The sequence below is a fragment of the Tachyglossus aculeatus genome, chromosome 2 (assembly GCF_015852505.1).
Source record: "Tachyglossus aculeatus isolate mTacAcu1 chromosome 2, mTacAcu1.pri, whole genome shotgun sequence".
NCBI lineage: Eukaryota > Metazoa > Chordata > Mammalia > Monotremata > Tachyglossidae > Tachyglossus > Tachyglossus aculeatus.
Genome location: NC_052067.1, coordinates 153,983,583 through 154,005,630, shown reverse-complemented (window position 1 = coordinate 154,005,630; position 22,048 = coordinate 153,983,583). Strand labels below are relative to the sequence as shown.

Sequence of the window (22,048 nt, the reverse complement as noted above, 5' to 3'; positions counted from 1 at the left end):
GACAGGAAAATAATTTAAGATTGAGTGACTTTTTAAGGTGAACACACCAAATATTTGTGAGGCTAAATTAAAGGCATGTTGGAACTTTTCAGTCAGTAAGTCAATCAGTCAGACTTGATTATCAAGTGCTTACCGCGTGCAGAGCACTATATGAAGCACTTGGGAGAGTACAATGTAACAATGAACAGGCACATTCTCTGCCCACAACAAACTTTTCCACATTTCAGCTTTCATGGGAGGCTAGAGCTGGCTGCAGGGAAATTTAGAGTTCAGCAAGTCCCTGCAAAAGGAAAAATGAAGAGTTCCACATACTCTTTGATGGGTATTATTATTTATTAATGTGCTATATATTTCATCCTTGAAAAAGAGACACAGGACAAAGTCACTACACATTCTCTTTCATGCGTTTCCCGCTCTCTCCACCTCATAGCTTCTACCGATTCATTTTTGGGAGGAATTCACTATTTCAGTGGTGTACATTTTCCAGTTTGAAACATCGTAAGAAATATTCATACAAAGCTGTACAAATACTGCAGGCCGGGGATTTTGAACCCGTCACAAATCGAACCATTCTTTCTTTGGTGTTGTTGAGCTTTGTGTTATGGTGATAATTCTGACTATTTACCCAACTCTGCATTTTGACCTTTGTTCCTAACGGTGAAAGATGAGGGCTTTCAACAAGTAGCAATTAATTTTGATTACAGAAAATATAATTAGACATTATCACCTAATTGCAGTCACCAAAGGAGTCACGCTTTCGTAAATAGTGACCCGCGTCGTATCACCGTTCTATTGTTACTGGTATATGCCTCTGAATTTGGGTTGGGCAGACCGCCAGCGGCAACGAAAAGTTAATCAACAGGCTGTGGCCCTACGGTCATACATGCTGACTCTGATGCTGGATAGATAACAGACTCGTCCTTTAGGAGTGACATCTTACTGTCAAAATCCATCATCCGGTATGCTTTATATCTATCTCCTATTAAGACATCAAATGTTCATCAAAATAATTTATACAAAAAAAACCCTGCAAAATAGGTTAGAGAACTGTTCTATACTTCATTTCAGGTTCAGTTAGAAACAGTTTAATGTCTCAAGGCACCACTATGGTAAAACACTGTATACCTGCAAGTAGTCACCTAAAATTCTATGCTGTAAAGTCACTATATCAATCAGAAGCCTGTGCAATTGTGAGAAGCAATCTTTAGAGGACTGTGAGATATACAATAGGCACATGGATTCGAATACGGATAGAAAATAATGAGTCCTAGAAAAAGCGTGTTGAGCACCTTCGGGGTAGAGGTTGTTTTTCTTGACCTAACTCTATGCAAACCTAAGAGGAAAGACTGAATCTTCCAGGTTCAACTCTCATTCACATCTCTGGGCTTCCCGGGGGCACCTGGTCCTAGTTTTCAGGTGTAGACTTGGGGGCAGAAGGCTCGGGGTCAGCTTCGGTTGTGTTGCTTGGCTCACTCAAGTGTGAGCTCAAGTTTTCCGACGTCAAGCGAGAAGACTTGTAGACGATTTCATTAAAATCAGACTTGATGCAGACCAGGGGTGGGTCAGTCAACGGATCTTCTACGGAAGCCTGCGTGTTTTCCCGGGTGATTTCCATGACCCTGCTGTGCTCCGAAGGGGACTTTCTTTTCATGCGCGTGTAGGATTTATCCTGATTCTCCATGCCTCGCTCACTTTTCAAAAATCGCCCAAAGAACCAGATGAAAAATCCAAACCAGACGAAAGCGATCAAGCTCGGGATGAAGGCCAGGCATTTGACATCGAGGCTGGTGCCAGTGAATCTGCTGTGTAGGAACATGTCGCCCTCTGCGTATGTTCTGTTAGTCTGAGGATTCGTGTTATTGGAGCGCCACTCCCAAGATAACTTTGTCCGGTTCAAATCTTTCAAGCTTTCCGAATCCTCCACTGTATATATCTTCTGCCCAGGACCTATATATTGCCCGTATTCATGAGGTTTGTAAAATATCTGGTTCTTCCACATATTCAGATCCAAAATCAAGACGAGAAAAATAACTCCATAGTTAAACCATTTCCCTGTATTGAAGAAAGATAGTGTATTAAAAGAAGGCACGTAAATTATTTTAGGCCTGCCAGGAGCCAGGAGAAGGCATAAAATATCATCACTCTTGCAGGTCTCTGAAACCATCTAGAGGCCTGGAAAAAGTAATTTCGTAAATGGATTTTCCTGATAGGAAAGACTTCCTGTACCTCACAGAAACATCAATACATGCTCTTCACACTGGCAGATCAAGTTCTTTAAAGAAACACAATTTTATTCTCACTCAGAACCACAAATTAGCCCTTAAAAATTTCAATTTATCTGGCAAAGTTATAATGGAAATTCTTATCAGAGCTAGATGTGTGATTACACACCCTTTACTTTTTCGTAATTATTACTACACATGTAATAAATCATTTTGTAATGCAAACACAGCAGTGTATCGATTGAATTCACATTGCCGCCTGTGGGTGTCCTGTTGATTAAAACATTAGTTAATGTGTTGCGGATCTGTGGATCAATAAATCTAAAGAGTATTCATATCAAGACCTGGAAATGACTACCTCAACTTTCTCATAAAGAAGCATACATCTGCCAGAAATTTCAGCATGTTCATAGAAAGTGAATCAAGAGGGCAAAAAGTTTGGAAGAGATTGCTTTTTATTGCTTCTACTACATACCGTTAATAAGCTCAGGGTACTGAGAGAAACACATGGGAAGATGATTCTGATGGGAGATGAGAAGCAGCGTGGCCTTAGGGGAAAGAACACAGGCTTGGGAATCAGAGGATCTGAGCTCTAATCCCAGCTCTGCCATGCACCGACTGTGACCTTGGGCAAGTCTCTTAACTTCTCTGTGCTTATGTTCCCTCATCTACAAAATGAGGACTTAATATCTGTTCTCCAACCTAGTCAGACCGTGAGCCCCGTGTGGGATCTGATTACCTTGTAACTGCCCCAGTTCTTAGTCCAGTGCTTGAAATATAGTAAGCACTAAGCAAATACTGTAATACTAATAATAACCATCGAAATGATAAAGATCACTCACAAATTAGGTGAATTTGTTTTTCCTTTATGACAGTCACTGTGGCCTGTGAGATTGATTGATTGATTGAGAAGCCCAAAACTCTGCTCTTCTAGCCACAGTAGGATTTATTTTAATTTTGTATTTATGCTTGTCCTGATCAATCAATCAATCATATTTATTGAGCACTTACTGTGTGCAGAGCACTGTACTAAGCGCTTGGGAAGTACAAGTTGGCAACATATAGAGACAGTCCCTACCCAACAGTGGGCTCACAGTCTAGAAGGGGGAGACAGAGAACAAAACCAAACATACTAACAAAATAAAATAAATAGAATAGATAGGTACAAGTAAAATAAATAAATAAATAAAAAGAGTAATAAATATGTACAAACATATATACATATATACAGGTGCTGTGGGGAAGGGAAGGAGGTAAGATGGGGGGGATGGAGAGGGGGATGAGGGGGAGCCTGATCTTTTACATAGATTTTTTTATCTTTTATTTTTTGAATTTTCTTTATGAGTCTCCCACAACCCCTCTTAGTCTTAGATAGTGAGTCCAATGAGGGCCAGGAACCCCATCAAATTCTATCCGTGTACTCTTTCCAAGCTCTTACTAAGTGTTTTAGAAATACAATGACTACTATATACTATACTATCCTGGCTCTGTCCCTTGTCCGTTGTGTGACCTTGGGCAAGTCACTTAAATTCTCTGTTTCTCAGTCACCTCATCTGTAAAATAGGGATCTAGACTGTGAGTCCCACGTGGGACAGAGACTGTGTCCAACCTGATTTGCTTGTGTCCATTCCAGTGCTTAGTGCAGTGGTTGGCACATAGTAAGCGCTTAACAAATACCATTATCATTATATTTGAAGATGATGACACTGGTGGCATTTATTTCTATGTGTACTGATGAGGTTGAAAATTCAATGTTAAATGACAGTGTGCTAACTCCCTGTCGATATGTTATTCCTATTTAAAAACCTGTCTAAATGGACGAATGGGTACTGGGAGCCAAAAAGAACACTTGTGAAAGGCAAGATCCGAAATAGCAACAGGGTGTGGAAATGCCAAAACTAACAGCTCGGCAAAATAAATAGCAGGGAGTGTGGACTGGCAACCGACATATAAGGAGCTACCAAACAAAACACTAGATAACAGAAAGATAAAGATCAGAAATCTGTGGGGTACTGTTTCCAGAGGAGCAGAAATACAATGAACAGATTCTCTTAAATATAGACACGTAAAGCACACATACACACCCACAAACATACACTGATTCTCCTATATTTTACCTTTGCAGCTCTCCAGTTTGTGGCCTTTACTTACCATGTACTGCATTGTTTGCTGAGTGACTTTCACTTATTTATGGGATTTGGAAATGAAAGGGACCACGAAAATTATTTTCCAATTATTATTTTTGGAATTATTTTTATTTGACCTTAGTTTTTCCAATAGTTTTACATTGAACCTTCTGGAAAAGTGGGAACTTGGCTCCCATAAAGACTGTCCTTCTCTGCCACTGGTCTCAATTATATCCCAATATCATGGGGAGAAGACAAAGACCATTTTATATATTCCCAGTAGGTTTACTCTAGTCCTATTGCTGTGGGCAGAAATCTAACTAGGTTGTGTCTACTAACTAGGTTGTTCTGCCCTCTCCCAAGTGCTTTCTACAGTGATCTGAACACAGTAAGTGCTCAATAAATACAAATGATTGATTAGGTTTGTGATTTGCATTTGTCTCCAGTGATGAAGTCTCTGGGAACATAAGGAACTCCAATTGCCAACTACAAAGTATTGCCAAAGGATGCTACTGGGAATGAGTAAGACCCTCCTTGTTCATGGGGATTTCATCCCCAGAGATGGTGTGAACTATTAAGGCAAAAAATTAACCTTATCTGTCTAGTACAGTTAATTTGCAGAGAACCAAGCTCCTATCCCAGCTCTGACGCTAGCCTGCCATGTAACTTTGGATCAATCGATTAATCAACAGATGGTATTTACTGAGTGCTTACCATGTGCAGAGCACCGTACTAAGCATTTGGAAGACTGCAATACAACAGAGTTGGTAGGCACATTCCCTGGTCACAATGAGCTACAACACTGAACCTTAAGCTCTCTGTGCTTCATTTTCCTCATTTGTAAACTAGGGAGAGATACCTCTTCTCCCACCCTCTTAAACTGTGAGCATCACATGGGATGGGGAATGCATCTGATCTGACTATCCTGCACCAACCCCAGTACACACAAGTGTTAAATACAGATGTGCGGCTTACAAAATTGTCAAGACATATTTTGATTAATGCATTTAAAGAAACCTATCGGTAAAATGTTGTACGCATTTGTTACTCTCTACGCTTCTGGCTGAAAACTGTTTAAGTATTGGGAAGCCACACTGGCTTCAGGCAATGGAGTTGATAAATTGGAGGGGCGGGATCAGATGAGATTGCGTAGACTAGAGTTTAACCTCTAGTCAGAGTCTCTAGCTTGTGTGGCTACTTCCTCCTTGCTTCCCGGAGGTCCCTTTCAGTAATGTTATCAAGGCAGGGTACTGTGACCCTCTCTCTGAGCTCTTTCTTATGTTGTTGGCCCCGGCTAAAGGCAGGTCTTCCTAAGGAGTTTCTGTTTCTATGGTAACAGAGGAGAAAAGATGGAAGAGAAAAGGGTTTCGATTTAGAAACTGGGAGGAGAAAATGAAATGAACATGGACTTTGCAGGAGGATGCTAGAGCAAGACCTATCGTGAGAATGGGACTAAGAATGGGGGATTTGAGAGAATAAAATAGGAAGGATGACAGTGACCAAACACCTAAAAACAAAAAGATGAATATAAGATGAAGCTGTCTTCTGCGTCGTACATTTACTGAAGTTTAGCTGTCTCAGGATAGGCAATATAGGTTATAGCGACAGCCTGCGGACTAGCTCATTGGAAATAAGAAAGATGCTAAGATGCTTTGTACTAACAACGGTGGATGGACAAACTTGCCATTTTGGCCAAGCTCTCTCTCATACAATAGGCCCTTTTCTTTTTATCCTAGAGTCACTCCTGATAGTAATAATAATAATTATGGTACTTGTTAAATGCTTACTATGTGTCAAACACTGTCTTGGGTGCTGGAGTAGATACAAGTTAGTCAGCTTGGACAAAGTCCCTGTCCCACATGGGGCTCACATGCTTAATCCCCATTTTACAGATGAGGTAACTGAGGCCCAGGGAAGTTAAGTGACCTGCCCAAGGTCACACAGCAGACATATGGTGGAGCTGGGATTAGAACCCGGCTCCCTTCTGACTCCCAGGCTCTACCCACTAAGTGAAGCTGCCTCTCCATCCTACAGCTTAGTAAAAATCAGGTAGAACTCAGATTTTCACGGTCCCTGAAAAATACGTCTTAAATTGAAATGAATGTTCCCATAAGGAACAATGTTGTAAGTAGGGGCTTCATTTGAATTGAGCAACTTGGCCCCACAGGGATAAATTCTGGGGAGTCTGGAACCTTTATTGGCTCCTGGGTATCCCTGACAAACCCCTACCTTGACCCTAGGCAGTCCAGTTCTGGACTTAGCAGTTACAGGGAAGTCAGCAGAAACAGCAGAAGCAGCAGCACCATCATTGAACAGGAGAAGTGGTGTGGCAGGGGAGACGGAGACAGGAAGGGGAGCATGTGGAGGTACAACGGGCAAGCCGTGAGGATGTTGGGAAAGAACTTACATAATGCAGTTGTGTGAGCCCGATGTCTGTTATCATAAACGTGAATTAGGGTGCAAATACAGATATATCAGGTGGGGCTTTGTCATACTTTGAGCCCGCACAATTTGAGGACTATCAGTAGTAGTTTGGGTTGACAGGTCCCATAGCAAAGTGTATGTTTAGATGCAAATTCCTCTTTCATGTCCTCCTACAATGGTATTGAGAGCTCTGGAACCTTTCTTTATTTCTCTCCCTTTTTAATCAGCATTGTTTGACCATATGAAGTCTCTGAGAAGTATCGCTGATGAAAGGGCAGAATGTATCATGAGAAGCAGCGTGGCTTAATGGATAAAGCACAGGCCTGACAGTAAGAAGGACGTGGGTTGCATTCCCGGTTCTGCCACGTGTCTGTTGCGTGACCTTGGGCAAGTCACTTACCTTCTCTCGGCCTCGGTTACCTCATCTGTAAAATGGGGATAAAGAGTGTGAGCCCCATGTGGGACAGGGATTGTGTCCAAACTGATAAATTTGTAACTACCTCAGGGCTTAGAACAGTGGTTGTTTCTTAGTAAGGACTTAACGAGTACTATAATTACCATAATTATTATGAACGCTTTCGAAGGTTCCGGTGAGCTCCCCCACCTCCAGCCCACCCTATACCGGAGTGTAATGTTTCTCAGTAAAATCACCCAAATTAAAATGTTTCACCCAAAATCACCCATAAAGAAAGGAAAACACATTCTGAAAGTACAACTCTTGCCAGCAGAAGCAAGGTGTCGATATATCAGCATGAAATATTTCAGAGTTTTGGCAATTTACTCCTGTTGTTTCAACAAGATAACATAATGTAAATCAGTAAGGAGTTAGGGAAGGAAGCCATATATTATTTCCATTAACCTCTTATTTGAAATATCTCACTGTCTCCTTTAATGAGAAATCACTGCAGGCTTTAAGTAGGATTTCTTCGTTTTATATTTTGTAGCTCTAATGAAACCCATAGATTTTCAAAAGTGATATCGTAATGGTAATTTTCATCTTTTGCAGTGGATAGGACTGGAGTTTGGGGTTAGTTCATTTTAAACAAGTATCTTTCAATTTAGCTGAGCAAATGACAGCCAGTTTAAGAATATCGCTGCTATTGTTGTTCGTTCAAATTGGGGTCAACATATTGCGCTCATCTGTTTGTTACCCTTTTGTGGCCCAGTGTGGTTGAAGGTAAATTTACATTTTGGTCGTGATGCCATTTTGATGTATTTTTTAATAGATGTAGAGCACTGCCTGGCTAGTAAGATTAATTGGTTTCTTATCCCAAAAGAACACTTCAACTATTCTCTCTAAAGTGGTGTGGAACACTCATTCAGAGAATTTTATTCATTCTTTTATGACATATGTTAAGCATCTGCTATGTAACAGGTTCTGTTTTGAGTGCTGGGTAGATACACATTTATCAGGTTGGACATAGTCCCCTGTCCCACATGAGGCTCATGGTTTAAATTCGAGGGAGGAGAATTTAATCTCCAATTTACATATAAGGTAACTGAGACATGGAGAAGCGTGATTTGCCCAATATCTCACAGCAAATAATTGAGGATTAGGACCTCTGACTCTCAGGGCTGTGCTCTTTCCATTAGACCACACCGCTTCCAACAAGAGAGCCTAGTTAATGCTAGAGGACTCTGGCAGTGGTAGTAGTAGCAACAGAAGCAGCAGAGAAGCAGCGTGGCTCAGTGGAAAGAGCACAGGCTCTGGAGTCAGAGGTCATGGGTTCAAATCCCTGCTCTGCCAATCGTCAGCTGTGTGACTTTGGGCAAGTCACTTAATTTCTCTGTGCCTCAGTTTCCTCATCTGTAAAATGGGGATTAAGACTGTGAGCCCCACGTGGGACAACCTGATCACCTTGCATCCCCCGAGCGCTTGGAACAGTACTTTGCACATAGTAAGTGCTTAATAAATGCCATTATTATTATTATTTATTGAGAACACTTGGTGTGGCGTGCTTCTCTAGGCACTTGCGAAGTATAGAATAAAAAAAGCAACATGCTCCCTGTCCATAAGGAGGATATAGTCTAACTAATAATGATGGCATTTGTTACGTGCTTACTCTGTATCAGGCACTGTATTAAGTGCTGGGGTGAATACAAGCAAAGAGACTTGAATACAGTCCCTTTTCCATGTGAGGTACACAGTCTCAATCCCCATTTTGTAGATGAGGTAACTGAGGTACAGAGTAGTGAAGTGACTTGCTGAAGGCCCCACAGCAGACAATTGGTGGAGGTGGGATTAGAACCCATGACATTCTGACTTTTAGGCCCGTGCTTTTCCACTAAGCCACACTGCTGGGGACAAAATAAATTGAGGGGACATGTAATCATGAGTCACAGGGACTGAGTAATAAATTCCTAAACACTTTGTGGTTTGAAGGTATGATGGGATTTCTGATTACAGAAACAAAGAAAGACTAATTAATTTTACATGTTCAAGCATTCCATTTTTTTAGTTCTTGGTCCCCTTCTACTCTCCATCTACACTCACTCCCTTGGTGAACTCATTCACTCCCTCAGCTTCAACTACCATCTCTTTGGGGATGATACCCAAATCTATATCTCCTCCCCTGTTCTCTCTCCCTCCCACCAGGCTCGCATCTCCTCCTACCTTCAGGACATCTCTACTTGGATGTCCTTCCACCACCTCAAACTCAACAGGTCCAAGACAGAGCTCCTTATCTTCCCTCCTAAACCCTGTCTTCTCCCTGACTTTCCCATCACTGTGGATGGCACAACCATTCTTTCCATCTCACAAGCCCACAACCTTGGTGTCATCCTTGACTTTGCTCTCTCATTCACCCCAGAAGTCCAGTCTGTCACCAAATCCTGCCGGTCTCACCTTCACAACATCGCCAAGATTTGCCCTTTCCTCTCTATCCAAACCACTCCCACATTAGTACAATCACTCATCATGTCCCGACTGGATTACTGCATCAGCCTCCTTTCTGACCTCCCAACCTCCTGCCTCTCCCAAATTCAGTCTATACTTCACTCTGCTGCCAGGATTATCTTTCTACAAGAAATGCTCAGGGCATGTCACTCCAATCCTCAAAAATCTCCAGTGGTTGCCAAAAAACCTCCAAATCAAATGAAAACTCCTCACTATTGGCTTCAAAGCCTTCCATCACCTTGCCCCTTCTTACCTCACCTCCCTTTACTCTTTCCATATCGCAGCCCACACACTCTGCTCCTCTGATGCTAACTTTCTCATTGGGCCTCCTTCTCGCCTGTTCCACCGTCGACCCTTGGCCCACGTCCGACTTCTGGCCTGGAATGTCCTCCCTCCTCAAATCCGTCAAACCATCACACTTTCCTCCTTCAAAGCCCTACTGAAGGCTCACCTCCTCCAAGAGGCCTGCCCAGACTAAGCCCCCCTTTTCCTCAGCTCCCCCTCTTCTCCGCATTGTGCCAACTCACTCCCTTTGCTCTACCCTCTTCTCCCCTCCCAACAGCACTTGTATATATATAATATATATATGTACATATCTACAATTCTATTTATTTATATTGATGCCTGTTTACAAGTTTTGATGTCTGCCTCCCCACATCTAGACTGTAAGCCCGGTGTGGGCAGGGATTGGCTCTTTTTATTGCTGAATTGTATTTTTCAAGCGCTTAGTACAGTGCTCTGCACACAGTAAGTGATCAATAAATACGATTAAATGAATTTATTCATTCATTCAATTGTATGAATGAATGAAAGAGCAACAGCTTAATTGGTATAGCCCTCAGCAGGTGCAAAGATAAACAAAACCCAGAAGGCATAAAAATGTTTTCACCTCTATATTTCTAGATTTTTAGTTCATATTATCCACATTCCTTTCAATCAATATAATAATAATAATAATGGCATTTATTAAGCAATTACTATGTGCAAAGCACTGTTCTAAGCGCTGGGGAGGTTACAAGGTGATCAGGTTGTCCCATGGGGGGCTCACAGTCTTAATCCCCACTTTACAGATGAGGTAACTGAGGCCCAGAGAAGTGAAGTGACTTGCCCAAAGTCACACAGCTGACAATTGGTGGAGCTGGGGTTTGAACCCATGACCTCTGACTCCAAAACCCGGGCTCTTTCCACTGAGCCATGAGGACTAATCAATCAGTCAGTCAATTGTATTTATCCAGCTTCCAACCCAAAAGGAACTCACAGTCCCTAGAGGGAGAGAGACATCAAAACCCAGAAACAATTCAAACTTAAGAAAGCTGCAGTTTAATTAAGTCCCCAGCCTCATGCCTGCAGGACAAACGGGAACAGCAATCCCAGAGGTGAGAGGGTACCTACTTTTGAGGATTATGAAACACCAGATGTGAAGAGGGGCAGAGCCTGCTCTGGATGCCTCAATTTGTTAGATGGAATCAATTTAAATTTGTCACAGTTTACAAATGTTTCATTGGCTTTTCTGTGGCTTCCGATTATCTATTTTGGGATTGACCCTCTCCCAGTTTCCTAAGAGGTTTGCTGCCAATGGAACACTTTATTTGTCTGCCTGGGAAGCAGTCCCTCTGGGACAGACTTCAGTAAGACTACAGAGATCGTCTCAAGTTTATTTATTTTTTCACTTTCATGGGACCCATTAAGACCTTTCTTTTGTAAGGTAAAGTGCCTGGTACATAGTAAGCACTAAGCAAATGCCAGAATTATTATTATCATTTTGCCAAACACTAAACTAAGCATCAAGGTAGATAGAGAAGCAGGATGGTTCAGTGGAATGAGCATGGGCTTGGGTGTCAGAGGTCATGGATTCTAATTCATTCATTCATTCATTCATTCATTCAATCGTATTTATTGAGTGCTTACTGTGTGCAGAGCACTGTACTAAGTGCTTGGGAAGTACAATTTGGCAACATATAGAGTCGGTCCCTACCCAACATTGGGCTCACAGTCTAGAAGGGGGAGATACCTTCTAATCCCAGCCCTGCCACTTGTCCACTCACTCAATCATATTTACTGAGCACTTACTGTGTGCAGAGCACTGTACTAAGCACTTGGGAAGTACAAATGAATCTCTCTCCCTCCTCCTCCAATGGGGTTTTGGGAATCGAACAGTCCGGCTTGCCAGGGTGATGCTGGTTTGGAAATGCCCAAATGGTGTCACCAAGGGAAACGGCATGGCCCAGCACACAGAGCCTGGGCCTGGGAATCAGAAGGACGTGGGTTCCAATTCCAGCACCGCCACTTGTCTGTGGCCATCTGACCTTCAATGAGTCACTTCACCTCTCTGGGGCTCAGTACCCTCATCTGGAAAATGGGGACGAAGACTGTGAGCACCACGTGGGATGGGGACTGTATCCAACCTGATTAGCTTGGATCTACCCCAGAGCATAGTACAGTGCCTGGAATAGTACATGATCAACTTTGTATGTACCTCAGCACCCAGTACATTGCCTAGCTAAGAGCAAGTGCTTAACAGATGCCAGTGAAAACTAAAAACAAAAAGGAAAGGGGCAGAGAACCGGTGAAAGTGACTTGCACCACCCGGCTTCTGGTTTCTTAGCTGCGGAGAGAGAGGCCTGCCTTTCTGAACTTTGCAGTTGGCTCCTCGCTCATCACCGGATTCATTCATTCATTCAATCATACTTATTGAGCACTTACTGTGTGCAGAGCACTGTACTAAGCGCTTGGGAAGTACAACTTGAATGCCCTTAGGCAATTCGTTTCCCGGGATCTCAGGTGAGCCGAACCTACTGTCTCCAAGGGAAGAACTAAATGTTGACACCACCCCCGGGCCCCGCAGGGGTCCAGACTAGACATCTTCTAAGAACAGAAGACAATGGGGCTGTAATTGGTCCTGAAGAAGCTCGAGGTGATGTCTGACCAGCAGCAGAGTAGAAAGGCTGGGTGAAAACGCCTGTCATGGCTGCTGCTCACTGTTCTGGACAAGGCCAATCGAGTCCAACAAACGCTTAGAAAAGTGCCTTGCATGTAGTAAGCGCTTAATAAATGCCATTATTATTATTATTATTAACAAATACCATTGTTATTATTAACAATAACAACAAACCACAATAGTATCACAGAAAGAAAGCGTTTCTAAACATACAGAGAAACATCAAGCACAAAGGATCCTGCTTCTGTTAAACCCTCAAATTACCAGAGGAAATTTGATCTCTGACACTATGGAAGCCCTCAGCCTAGGGGTTTTGAGAATTTCCTCTCAGGGGATGATCAGTCCCATTGTTCAGGGCCTTAAGGGGCCCTTGGAAGTATCCTTGCCGGCTTCTTCTTAAATTCCTTCATCAACCCGGCTAAAAGGTCTTCTACCCGGGCTGTTCCCCTGCCTTCCTTCCCTTCGGAGACCAGCGAGCAGCCAAGTAGGGGCTGAGAACAGCACAGGCATCCCCTCGGACGGTCAGCTCTGTGACTTTGGGCAAGTCACTTCACTTCTCTGTGCCTCAGTTATCTCATCTGTCAAATGGGAATTAATACTGTGAGCCCCATGTGGGACAACCTGATTACCTTGTATCCCCCCCCCCCCCAAGTGCTTAGAACAGTGCTTGGCACATAGTAAGTGCTTAACAATTGCCATCATTGTTATTATTATGCAAGATAATCCAGTTGGACACAGGCCTAGAGATCATTTGTTATGCTGTTCAAGAGACCTACAACATCAAGTCCTAGTTTTTTCTTTGCACTTCCTTTGTAGGCAAGTAAGAAATAGGGCATAGAGAGGAGATATGAGATTCAGCATCACTTGTTCAGGAGTGGAGGTGATCTCCACTCACCTGGCTGGGAAACGATGAATTCACTCTTCCCACTTCCCATCTCTGAGTTTTCACCTAGAAATTCCCTCAGAAACAATCTGCTAAGCCAGAGACTGGTCTTTGCTTTCAGAAACTGCATTGCAGAAATGAAAGATCATACATGAGAGTGAGCCATCTGTCAAGGGGGATCCAGAGGTACTAAACAGATGCATCAATTTAAGCCCTTTTTGACATGCAGAAACAAGGCTTGTGTGCAAACAGGGCACCGAAGGCTGACATCCTAAGGTCTTTTGAAAGGAAATGAACAGTACTGGCTTTGGGATATTCCAATGGGACGGAGGCATGCTGGCCTGTGGCTTGCTGGATTAGGGGAAAATAAGAGAAAGAGAGATGAGACAGCAGCAAGGCTTCTGGAGAAGCTCAGGCTGGAGGGACCCAGGTGTCATCGACTAAGGGATCCCTTTCTGCTCAGCCACACTGCTTCTTCAGATGAAGGAGCTGTAGTAAATTGTTTTTTTTTTTTCTTTTAAATGGTGTCTGTTCACTCATTCACTTATTCAACTGTATTTATTATGTGCTTCCAATGGGCAAAGCACTGCACTAAGCACTTGGGAGAGTGCTATACAACAACAAACAGATATATTCCCTGCCCACAACGTGCTCACAGTCTTGTTTAGTGCTCTCTATGTGCCGGGCACTGTACTAAGTGCTGGGGTAGAAACAAGCTAATCAGGTTGGACACAGTCCACGTTCCCCAAGGGACTCATAGTCTTAATCCCTGTTTTATAGATGAGGTAACTGAGGCCCAGAGAAGTTAAGTGACTTGCCCAAGGTCATACAGCAGACAATGGTGGAGCTGGGATTAGGACTCATGATCTTCTGACTTGCAGGCCCAACCATGCTCTATCGACTACACTACACTGCTTCTCTGATTTCCAGGCCTAGGCTCTTTCCACAAGATCACACTGCCTCTCTAGACTGTAAATTCCTCGTCAGCAAGAAATGTAACTACCGTTTTGAACTGTATTCTCCCAAGCTCTTAGTACAGTGGTCTACACACAATTAGCACTAAATAAATTCCACTGATTGATTGAGCTGGGACTCAGAAGCAGCTGGCCTTTCCAACTGCTAGAACCCTGGGAATCCAGAGCAGCTTGGAATGAAAGACTACGGAACATCAGCACTGTTGCCTCTTAGTATTATCCATCTCTATTTTGCCCTGTGTTTTGTGTTCTTCTATTTTTAAATGTTCACAGCATCTGGAATTGATTTAGGGAAGCAGCATGGCTCAGTGAAAAGAGCCGGGGCTTGGGAGTCAGAGGTTGTGGGTTCTAATCCCAGCTCTGCCACTTGTCAGCTGTGTGACTTTGGGCAAGTCACTTACCTTCTCCATGCCTCAGTTACCTCATCTGTAAAATGGACTGTAAGTCCCACATGGGACAACCTGATTACAGTGCTTGTCACATAGTAAGCGCTTAACAAGTACCATTATCATTATTATTATTATTTATATTTTTAAAGTGTCTTTGCTACCACAACCTAATATTGGGAACACTTCTGAGCCATTTATCCAGCATTCACCCCAGTGCTTAGCATAGTGCCCGGTACGAGGGACAGGGACTCTGACTTCCTCCTGTGTATTCTTTCCCAGTGTTTAGTACAGTGCTCTGCACACTGTAAATCCTTAATGAATACTATTACTACTACTTCATAGTAAGCACTTAATAAAAATCATTACTACCTCCAAAGACTTTGGCACTTGAGAAGCATAGGATCACTACTCTGACACAAAGAAAGGAGTTGAAGGTTTTAAAGGTTTTACCTTCTTCACTGTACCATTTTTATGACAAAATTTAATGAGGAGCTAAAACCTAGGTCCTTTTAGGGAAAGCTGCATGGGCCCCTTTAGATACAGAGAGTGCATAGTTGAAAGTAATTGTAGCAAAAGGACTTTGGCTCTAACTGAAATCATACATTCGTTGTGTTAGCTGAAGCCTTGCTTTCAGAGAGACATCACACATCATGGCTCTTTGTTCTGCCAACCCCTCGGGGGCCAGAAGGACAGGAAAATAATAATATGGTATTTATTAAGCACTTCCTATGTGTCAAACACTGTAAAAGCACTGGGGCAGATGTGAAGTAATCAGATTGGGCAAGGCAACTGTCTCTCATGGGGGTCACAGTCCAAGGGAGAGGAAGAGCCAGTAACTTATTCCCATTTTGGCAAGCAGCGTGGCCTAATGGAAAAAAAAAGCATGGGTCTGGGAATCAGAGGACCTGGGTTCTAATTCTGGCTCCACCGAATAATAATAAGAATAATCACAGTATTTGCTAAGCACTTACCACATGCCAGGCCCTGTAGTAAGTGCCGGGATGGATACAAATAAACTGAGTTGGACACAGTCCCTATCCTATGTGGGGTTCACGGTCTCAAACCCCATTCGTTATCCAGATGAGGTAACTAAGGGACAGAGAAGTGAAGTGCCTTGCCCAAAGTCACAGAGCAGGCAGAGAAGCAGCATGGCTCAGTGGGAAGAGCAAGGGCTTGGGAGTCAGAGGTCATGGGTTCTAATCCCGGCTTCGCCATTTGACAGCTGTGTGACTTTGGGCAAGTCACTTCACTTCTCTGTGCCTCAGTTCCCTCATCTGTAAAATGGGGATTAAGAGTGCGAGCCCCACGTGGGATAACCTGATCACCTTGTATCCCCCCAGCGCTTAGAGCAGTGCTTTGCACATAGTAAGTGCTTAACAAATACCATCATCATCATCATCATCATCAGATGGTGAAGCCAGGATTAGAACCCATAACCTTCTGACGTCCACGCCTATGATCTGTTCACTATGCCATGCTGCTTCTACATGCAATGCTCCACACGTGCCTGCTGGGGCAAGCCTCTTCTCTTCCTTGTACCTCAGTTCCCTCATCTGCAAAATGGGGATTCAGTACCTGTGCTTATCTTGTAAGAAACCCAGCACTCAGTAAAGCGCTTGGTACATAGTAAGAGGTTAATAAATACCACAATTATTATTATTATTTTACATATGAAGAAATCGAGGCCTAGAAAGTTAAATTACCTGCCCAAGATCACCCAGCACAAAAGCTGTGGAGCAGATTTAGGCCTGGAGTCTCCTGATTCCTAGTCCTGAGCTCTTTCCACAAGGTTACGGTGGCTCTAAACTATGTTGCTATAGGTCGTGGCATTCATTCACTCATCCGATCGTATTTATTGAGTGCTTACTGTGTGCAGAGCATTGTACTAAGCGACTGGGAAGTACAAGTTGGCAACATATAGAGACAGTCCCTACCCAACAGTCTCCACAGCAGGAAGAACTCTGGACAGCTGGTGCCGGCATGGAGCCAAGTGTTGGGAGAGACGAGAAGCAGCGTGGCTCAATGGAAAGAGCCTGGGCTTTGGAGTCAGAGGTCACAGGTTCAAATCCCGCCTCCTCCAATTGTCAGCTGTGTGACTTTGGGCAAGTCACTTCGCTTCTCTGGGCCTTAGTTCCCTCATCTGTAAAATGGGGATTAAGACTGTGAGCCCCTCGTGGGGCAACCTGGTCACCTTATAACCTCCCCTGAGCTTAAAACAGTGCTTTGCACCTAGTAAGCGCTTAATAAATGCCATCATTATTAGAGAAGCAGCGTGGCTCAGTGGAAAGAGCACGGGCTTTGGAGTCAGAGGCCATGGGTTTAAATCCCACCCTGCCAGTTGTCATCTGTGTGACTTTGGGCAAGTGACTTCACTTCTCTGTGCCTCAGTTCCCTCATCTCTAAAATGGGGATTAAAACTATGAGCCCCACGTGGCTCACACGTGGGACAACTTGATCACCTTGTATCCCCCCAGCGCTTAGAACAGTGCTTTGCACACAGTAAGTGCTTAACAAATACCATCATTTTCATTATTATTATTATTATTGTGTGGCAGCAGATAGGCCAAAATGGTGGAAAATTCCCACCACAGCCATAGCCACTAGCATCCCAGAATTCCTACCATTCATTCATTCATTCAATCGTATTTATTGAGCGCTTACTGTGTGCAGAGCACTGTACTAAGCGCTTGGGAAGTACAAGTTGACAACATATAAAGACGGTCCCTACCCAACAACGGGCTCACAGTCTAGAAGGCTCAGGGTGAGCTGGCTGCCTCCTTTGTTCTTGAGTGTGGTGATACGGCAGAAATTTTGAGGAATAAGCTCACCCGCTCAGCTGGACCTGCTGCTAGTCCCTCAAAATTTCTACTGCTTCTTTAACTCCTCCTGTCTCTTCCACTTGGCTCTTTCATTTAGTCGTATTTATTGAGAGCTTACTGTGTGCTAAGCACTGGGGAGAGTATAATCTTGGGGCGAACATATTGGTTCAGGTCGGGGGAGAGGGAGAGAGAGAGAAAGAGAGAGACAGAGACAGAGACAGAGTGTTTGGCTGAAAGCTGCCAATTTTGTTGGAACAGTGCTTAAAACAGTGCTTGGCACAAAGTAGGTGCTCAGTTCATCTGATTGCTTGATATATTGTTAAGTGTTCACTATGTGCCAGTCACTGTACTAAGCTCTGGGTTAGATACATGATAATCAGGTTGGACACAGTCTCTGTCTCTCATAGGGCTAGCAGCCTTAATCCCCATTTTACAGATGAGGAAACGGAAGCACAGATAATTCACAATTCAGAGATAACTGGAGTGACTTGCCCAAGGTCACACAGCAAACAAATGGAAGGGCTGGTATTGTTATTATTACTACTATTAATAATGATAATTGTGGTATTTATTAAGCCCTTCTATGTGCTGGGCACTGTGCTAAGCGCTGGGAGTAGGTACAATGCCAGCCCATTGTTGGGCAGGGATTGCCTCTATTTGTTGCTGAATTATTGTTTCCAAGTGCTTAGTACAGTGCTCTGCACATAGTCCCTGTCCCACTTAGGGCTTCCAGTCTTAATCGCTTAGAACAGTGCTTTGCACATAGTAAGCACTTAATGAATGCCATCATTATTATTATTATTACTAATCCCCATTTTGCAGATAAACTAACTGAGGCTCAGAGAAGTGAAGGACTTACTCAAGCTCACAGAGCAGATAAGTAGTGAAGCGGGGATTAGAACCCAGATCCTCTGACTCTCAGGACCTTGTTCTTTCCTTGTGTGTGTGTTTTGGGTGAGCGTCTGCGGCCACTGCTCTCAGCATGTCGGTTTTCTACTGCTCCGTCTTTCCCTCTTTGCCTTTTCCTGCTTCTCCGCCTCTCCCGACCCCTCCCCACAGAAACTTGGATCACTGATCCTGGCTCTTGGGAGTCCTGCATCTCTGTGTCTTTTTCAGTGTGAGAAAAATCTCACCATTTTGTGGTTCTTTCCACGTAGCAGTACTTGCGTTAAAAAACAAACAGAACAAAATCTATCATTCAAAATGGTGTGGAACTGAGAATTCAGGCCAATTTGTTCATTTTCCGGGATTGTCTCCTTCATATCTCTCCCATTTGAACAGTCAAGTTCCAAGCCGGCATTTCTACCCACGAGTCCAGGGACGCATCCCTTCCCGAGGTAGTGACCAGGACGGGAGCCGCTGGCCTGAACAGATGGCCGGGCAAGACCACCCAGAGGGAGGTGACAGTGCCGTGTGTGCTGGACCTGTTTTATCTGGCCTGGAGGAGAGCCTCCAGCTCCCATTAAATGGCGACTCTGAAGCCACGAGATGTGCCCAGCACTCAAATAGATTGATTTACACAGAATATCTAATTGATAGCCTTATTTATCCTGGAGAGGAGCAGAAATCTGCTGGATCATCCCTATGTATGAGTTCATTCACTAATTTAGGAATTCGCTCTTTCCCCAAAGTAACCCCTCCCCAACCACCCCCCTGCTCCCCGCCGCAAAAAAAATCCAATTAACCAGCCTCCCAGATGATAAACAAAGTTAGCATTGCCCAGATTTAAGCAACTCCCCTAGCAGGGCTATTTTTAAACAGCAACCAGTAGGGCAGCGTATCAGAGTTAGATTCAGCTGTTATCATTTTTACTGCAGCAGCCTTGGAATATAATAAGGCCAGCTCTCATCCTTAAGACAAACACACACACACACACTTGAACAACCAAGAACAAACACAACAAACGTTTTTTTTCTTCATTTCTAAACATTCAGCTGCCTGCTCCTTGCTCAAAAACTCATAGAAAGCCTCATTTCAGGTGCCCTTTCTCAGATGAGAATGACTTGGATGGCATGAAAGGATATTATCATAAATCATACTAAAGCCTTCTTACAGCAGAACAGAGCCGAAAATGAATAACCCATGAATCCAGAGAGAATCATCTTTAAACAAACGGGAGCTCTGAAATGGTAGCAGATATTTACTTAATATCATAAAAAGTTGCCAGACTCCCTGGAGACCAAGAGATCTGTTTAGAAATGGAGCAGTCTCCTACTCGCTCTAGGAAACAAAGATGGAAGATACAATGGGACAAAGGATCTTTAAAACAAAAAAGGAAGCCATGTATTGTGGTAAAGAGGGCCAGAAAATGGAAAGGAATGAGTCTTTATTGACATATCTCACCTGTTATGTGTATGTGATATTCCTCCTTGAAGATCTTTTGGAAGAAAGGCAGCTTGAACTGCATATGAGGAGTGTGTAATCCAGGAAGATTGACATCAACATCACCCATGAAGTGCGGGAATTCCCAATCCTGTTAGGCAAAGTAAAACAGACACAGGCGTGAGATTAGTTTTATGTCGAGAGCTCTGTGTACAATCAATTGATTTATTATAATCACTCCATTTCATACTGTTTTAAAAGGAGCCAGCTGGTGGAAGAATCCATTTAAACATTGCAAAAGATACCTGAGCTCCTAGTTTATGTACATTAAATAACTGTATGCATTCAAAGTCAAAATTAATTCATACATTATGTACGCAGATTTTCTCTTCAAAATGGTAATACAAAGTCATATTGCTGACTGCACAAAATTCCTCTTGGCATATGCAGGCTCACGCCTTGCAGACTCCATAGTTATCCTGGGGGAAATTAAATCACATTGCTCTTGTATGGTTATAGTAAAAATATGATCAGAATTTGATGATCTGTATCGACAAATTTTCACTATCACAATCTCTCTCTGTTATCTTTCCTTTTTAAGTAGATGATCATATGAGCAACCAGAGATGTCCTTCTCCCCCAAATAGAAAATGAACCGGAGCAAATTATTTTTATCAGATTCTTCCTGCAAGTGAATACAGATTGCGTTCTGGGAAGTCGGAGGCTGCTTTCCGAGGAGCCACATTGAGCAAAGAGATCTGGAAAGGGGCAGACTAGGGTGGAGAGGACAGGCATCTTGTGGGAGTTGGCCAAGTTTCACTCACATTCCCCCTGAACTCTGAAGACAGGCACCAGATATATTTTTGATAGTGTGTCTAGCTCAGGGAAAGAAATAATGGAAAGCAAGAAGCAGTGGCCCAGCGGAAAGGATGCATGCCTGGGAGTTCATTCACTCATTCATTCAATCATATTTATTGAGCGCTTAGTGTGCAGAACACTGTACTAAGCACTTGGGAAGTACAAGTTGGCAACATATAGAGACGGTCTCTACCTAACAATGGGCTCACAGTCTAGAAGGGGGAGACAGACAACAAAACAAAACATGTAGACAGGTGTCAAAATCGTCAGAACAAATAGAATTAAAGTAATATGCATATCATTAACAAAATCAATAGAATGGTAAATATGTACAAGTAAAATAAATAGAGTAATAAATCTGTACAAATATATATATATATATATATATATATATACACATATGTATATATATATATGCAGGTGCTGTGGGGAGGGGAAGGAGGTAGGGCTGGGGGGATGGGGAGGAGGAGAGAAAAAAGGGAGCTCAGTCTGGGAAGGCCTCCTGGAGGAGGTGAGCTCTCAGTAGGGCTTTGAAGGGAGGAAGATAGCTAGCTTGGTGGATGTGTGGAGGGAGGGCATTCCAAGCCAGGGGAAGGATGTGGGCCAGGGGTCGATGGCAGGACAGGCGAGAGTGAGGCACGGTGAGGAGGTTAGCGGCAGAGGAGCGGAGGGTGCGGGCTGGGCTGGAGAAGGAGAGAAGGGAGGTGAGGTAGGAGGGGGCGAGGTGATGGACAGCCTTGAAGCCCAGGGTGAGGAGTTTTTGCTTGATTCATAGGTTGACAGGCAAGCACTGGAGATTTTTGAGGAGGGGAGTAACATATCCAGAGTGTTTCTGCACAAAGATGATCCAGACAGCAGAGTGACGTATAGACTGAAATGGGGAGAGGCAGGAGGATGGGAGATCAGAGAGGAGACTGATGCAGTAATCCAGTCGGGATAGGATGAGAGATTGAACCAGCAAGGCAGCAGTTTGGATGGAGCGCTTTGGTTTGGATGGGAGTCAGAGACCTGGGCTTTAATTTCAGCTCTGCTACTTGTCTGCTGTTTGATCTTAGGTAAGTCAACTAACTTCTCTGTGCCTCAGGTTCCTGCCTCTGTAAAATGGGGATTAAGACTGTAGGACATGGGATGGTGTCTAACCTGATTATCCTGTATCTACCCCAGTGTATAGTAAGTGCTTGACAAATACCATTAAAA

The 22,048-nt window shown here is 43.5% G+C and overlaps 1 protein-coding gene across 4 annotated transcripts in view; it reads right to left on the bottom strand.

Moving 5' to 3' along the window:
- Window positions 1-314: 314 nt before the first annotated feature.
- TMEM117 (transmembrane protein 117) overlaps window positions 315-22,048 on the bottom strand; it is a 603,664-nt gene continuing 581,930 nt past the window's right edge. For all 4 annotated transcript variants that reach the window (XM_038742118.1, XM_038742110.1, XM_038742126.1 and 1 more), the window contains 2 exons: window positions 20,015-20,144; window positions 315-2,052 (listed from right to left, as the gene is read on the bottom strand). In XM_038742118.1, the coding sequence (XP_038598046.1) occupies window positions 1,406-2,052; window positions 20,015-20,144 (777 nt within the window). In that variant the 3' untranslated portion in view covers window positions 315-1,405. The remainder of the gene's footprint in view (window positions 2,053-20,014; window positions 20,145-22,048) is intronic.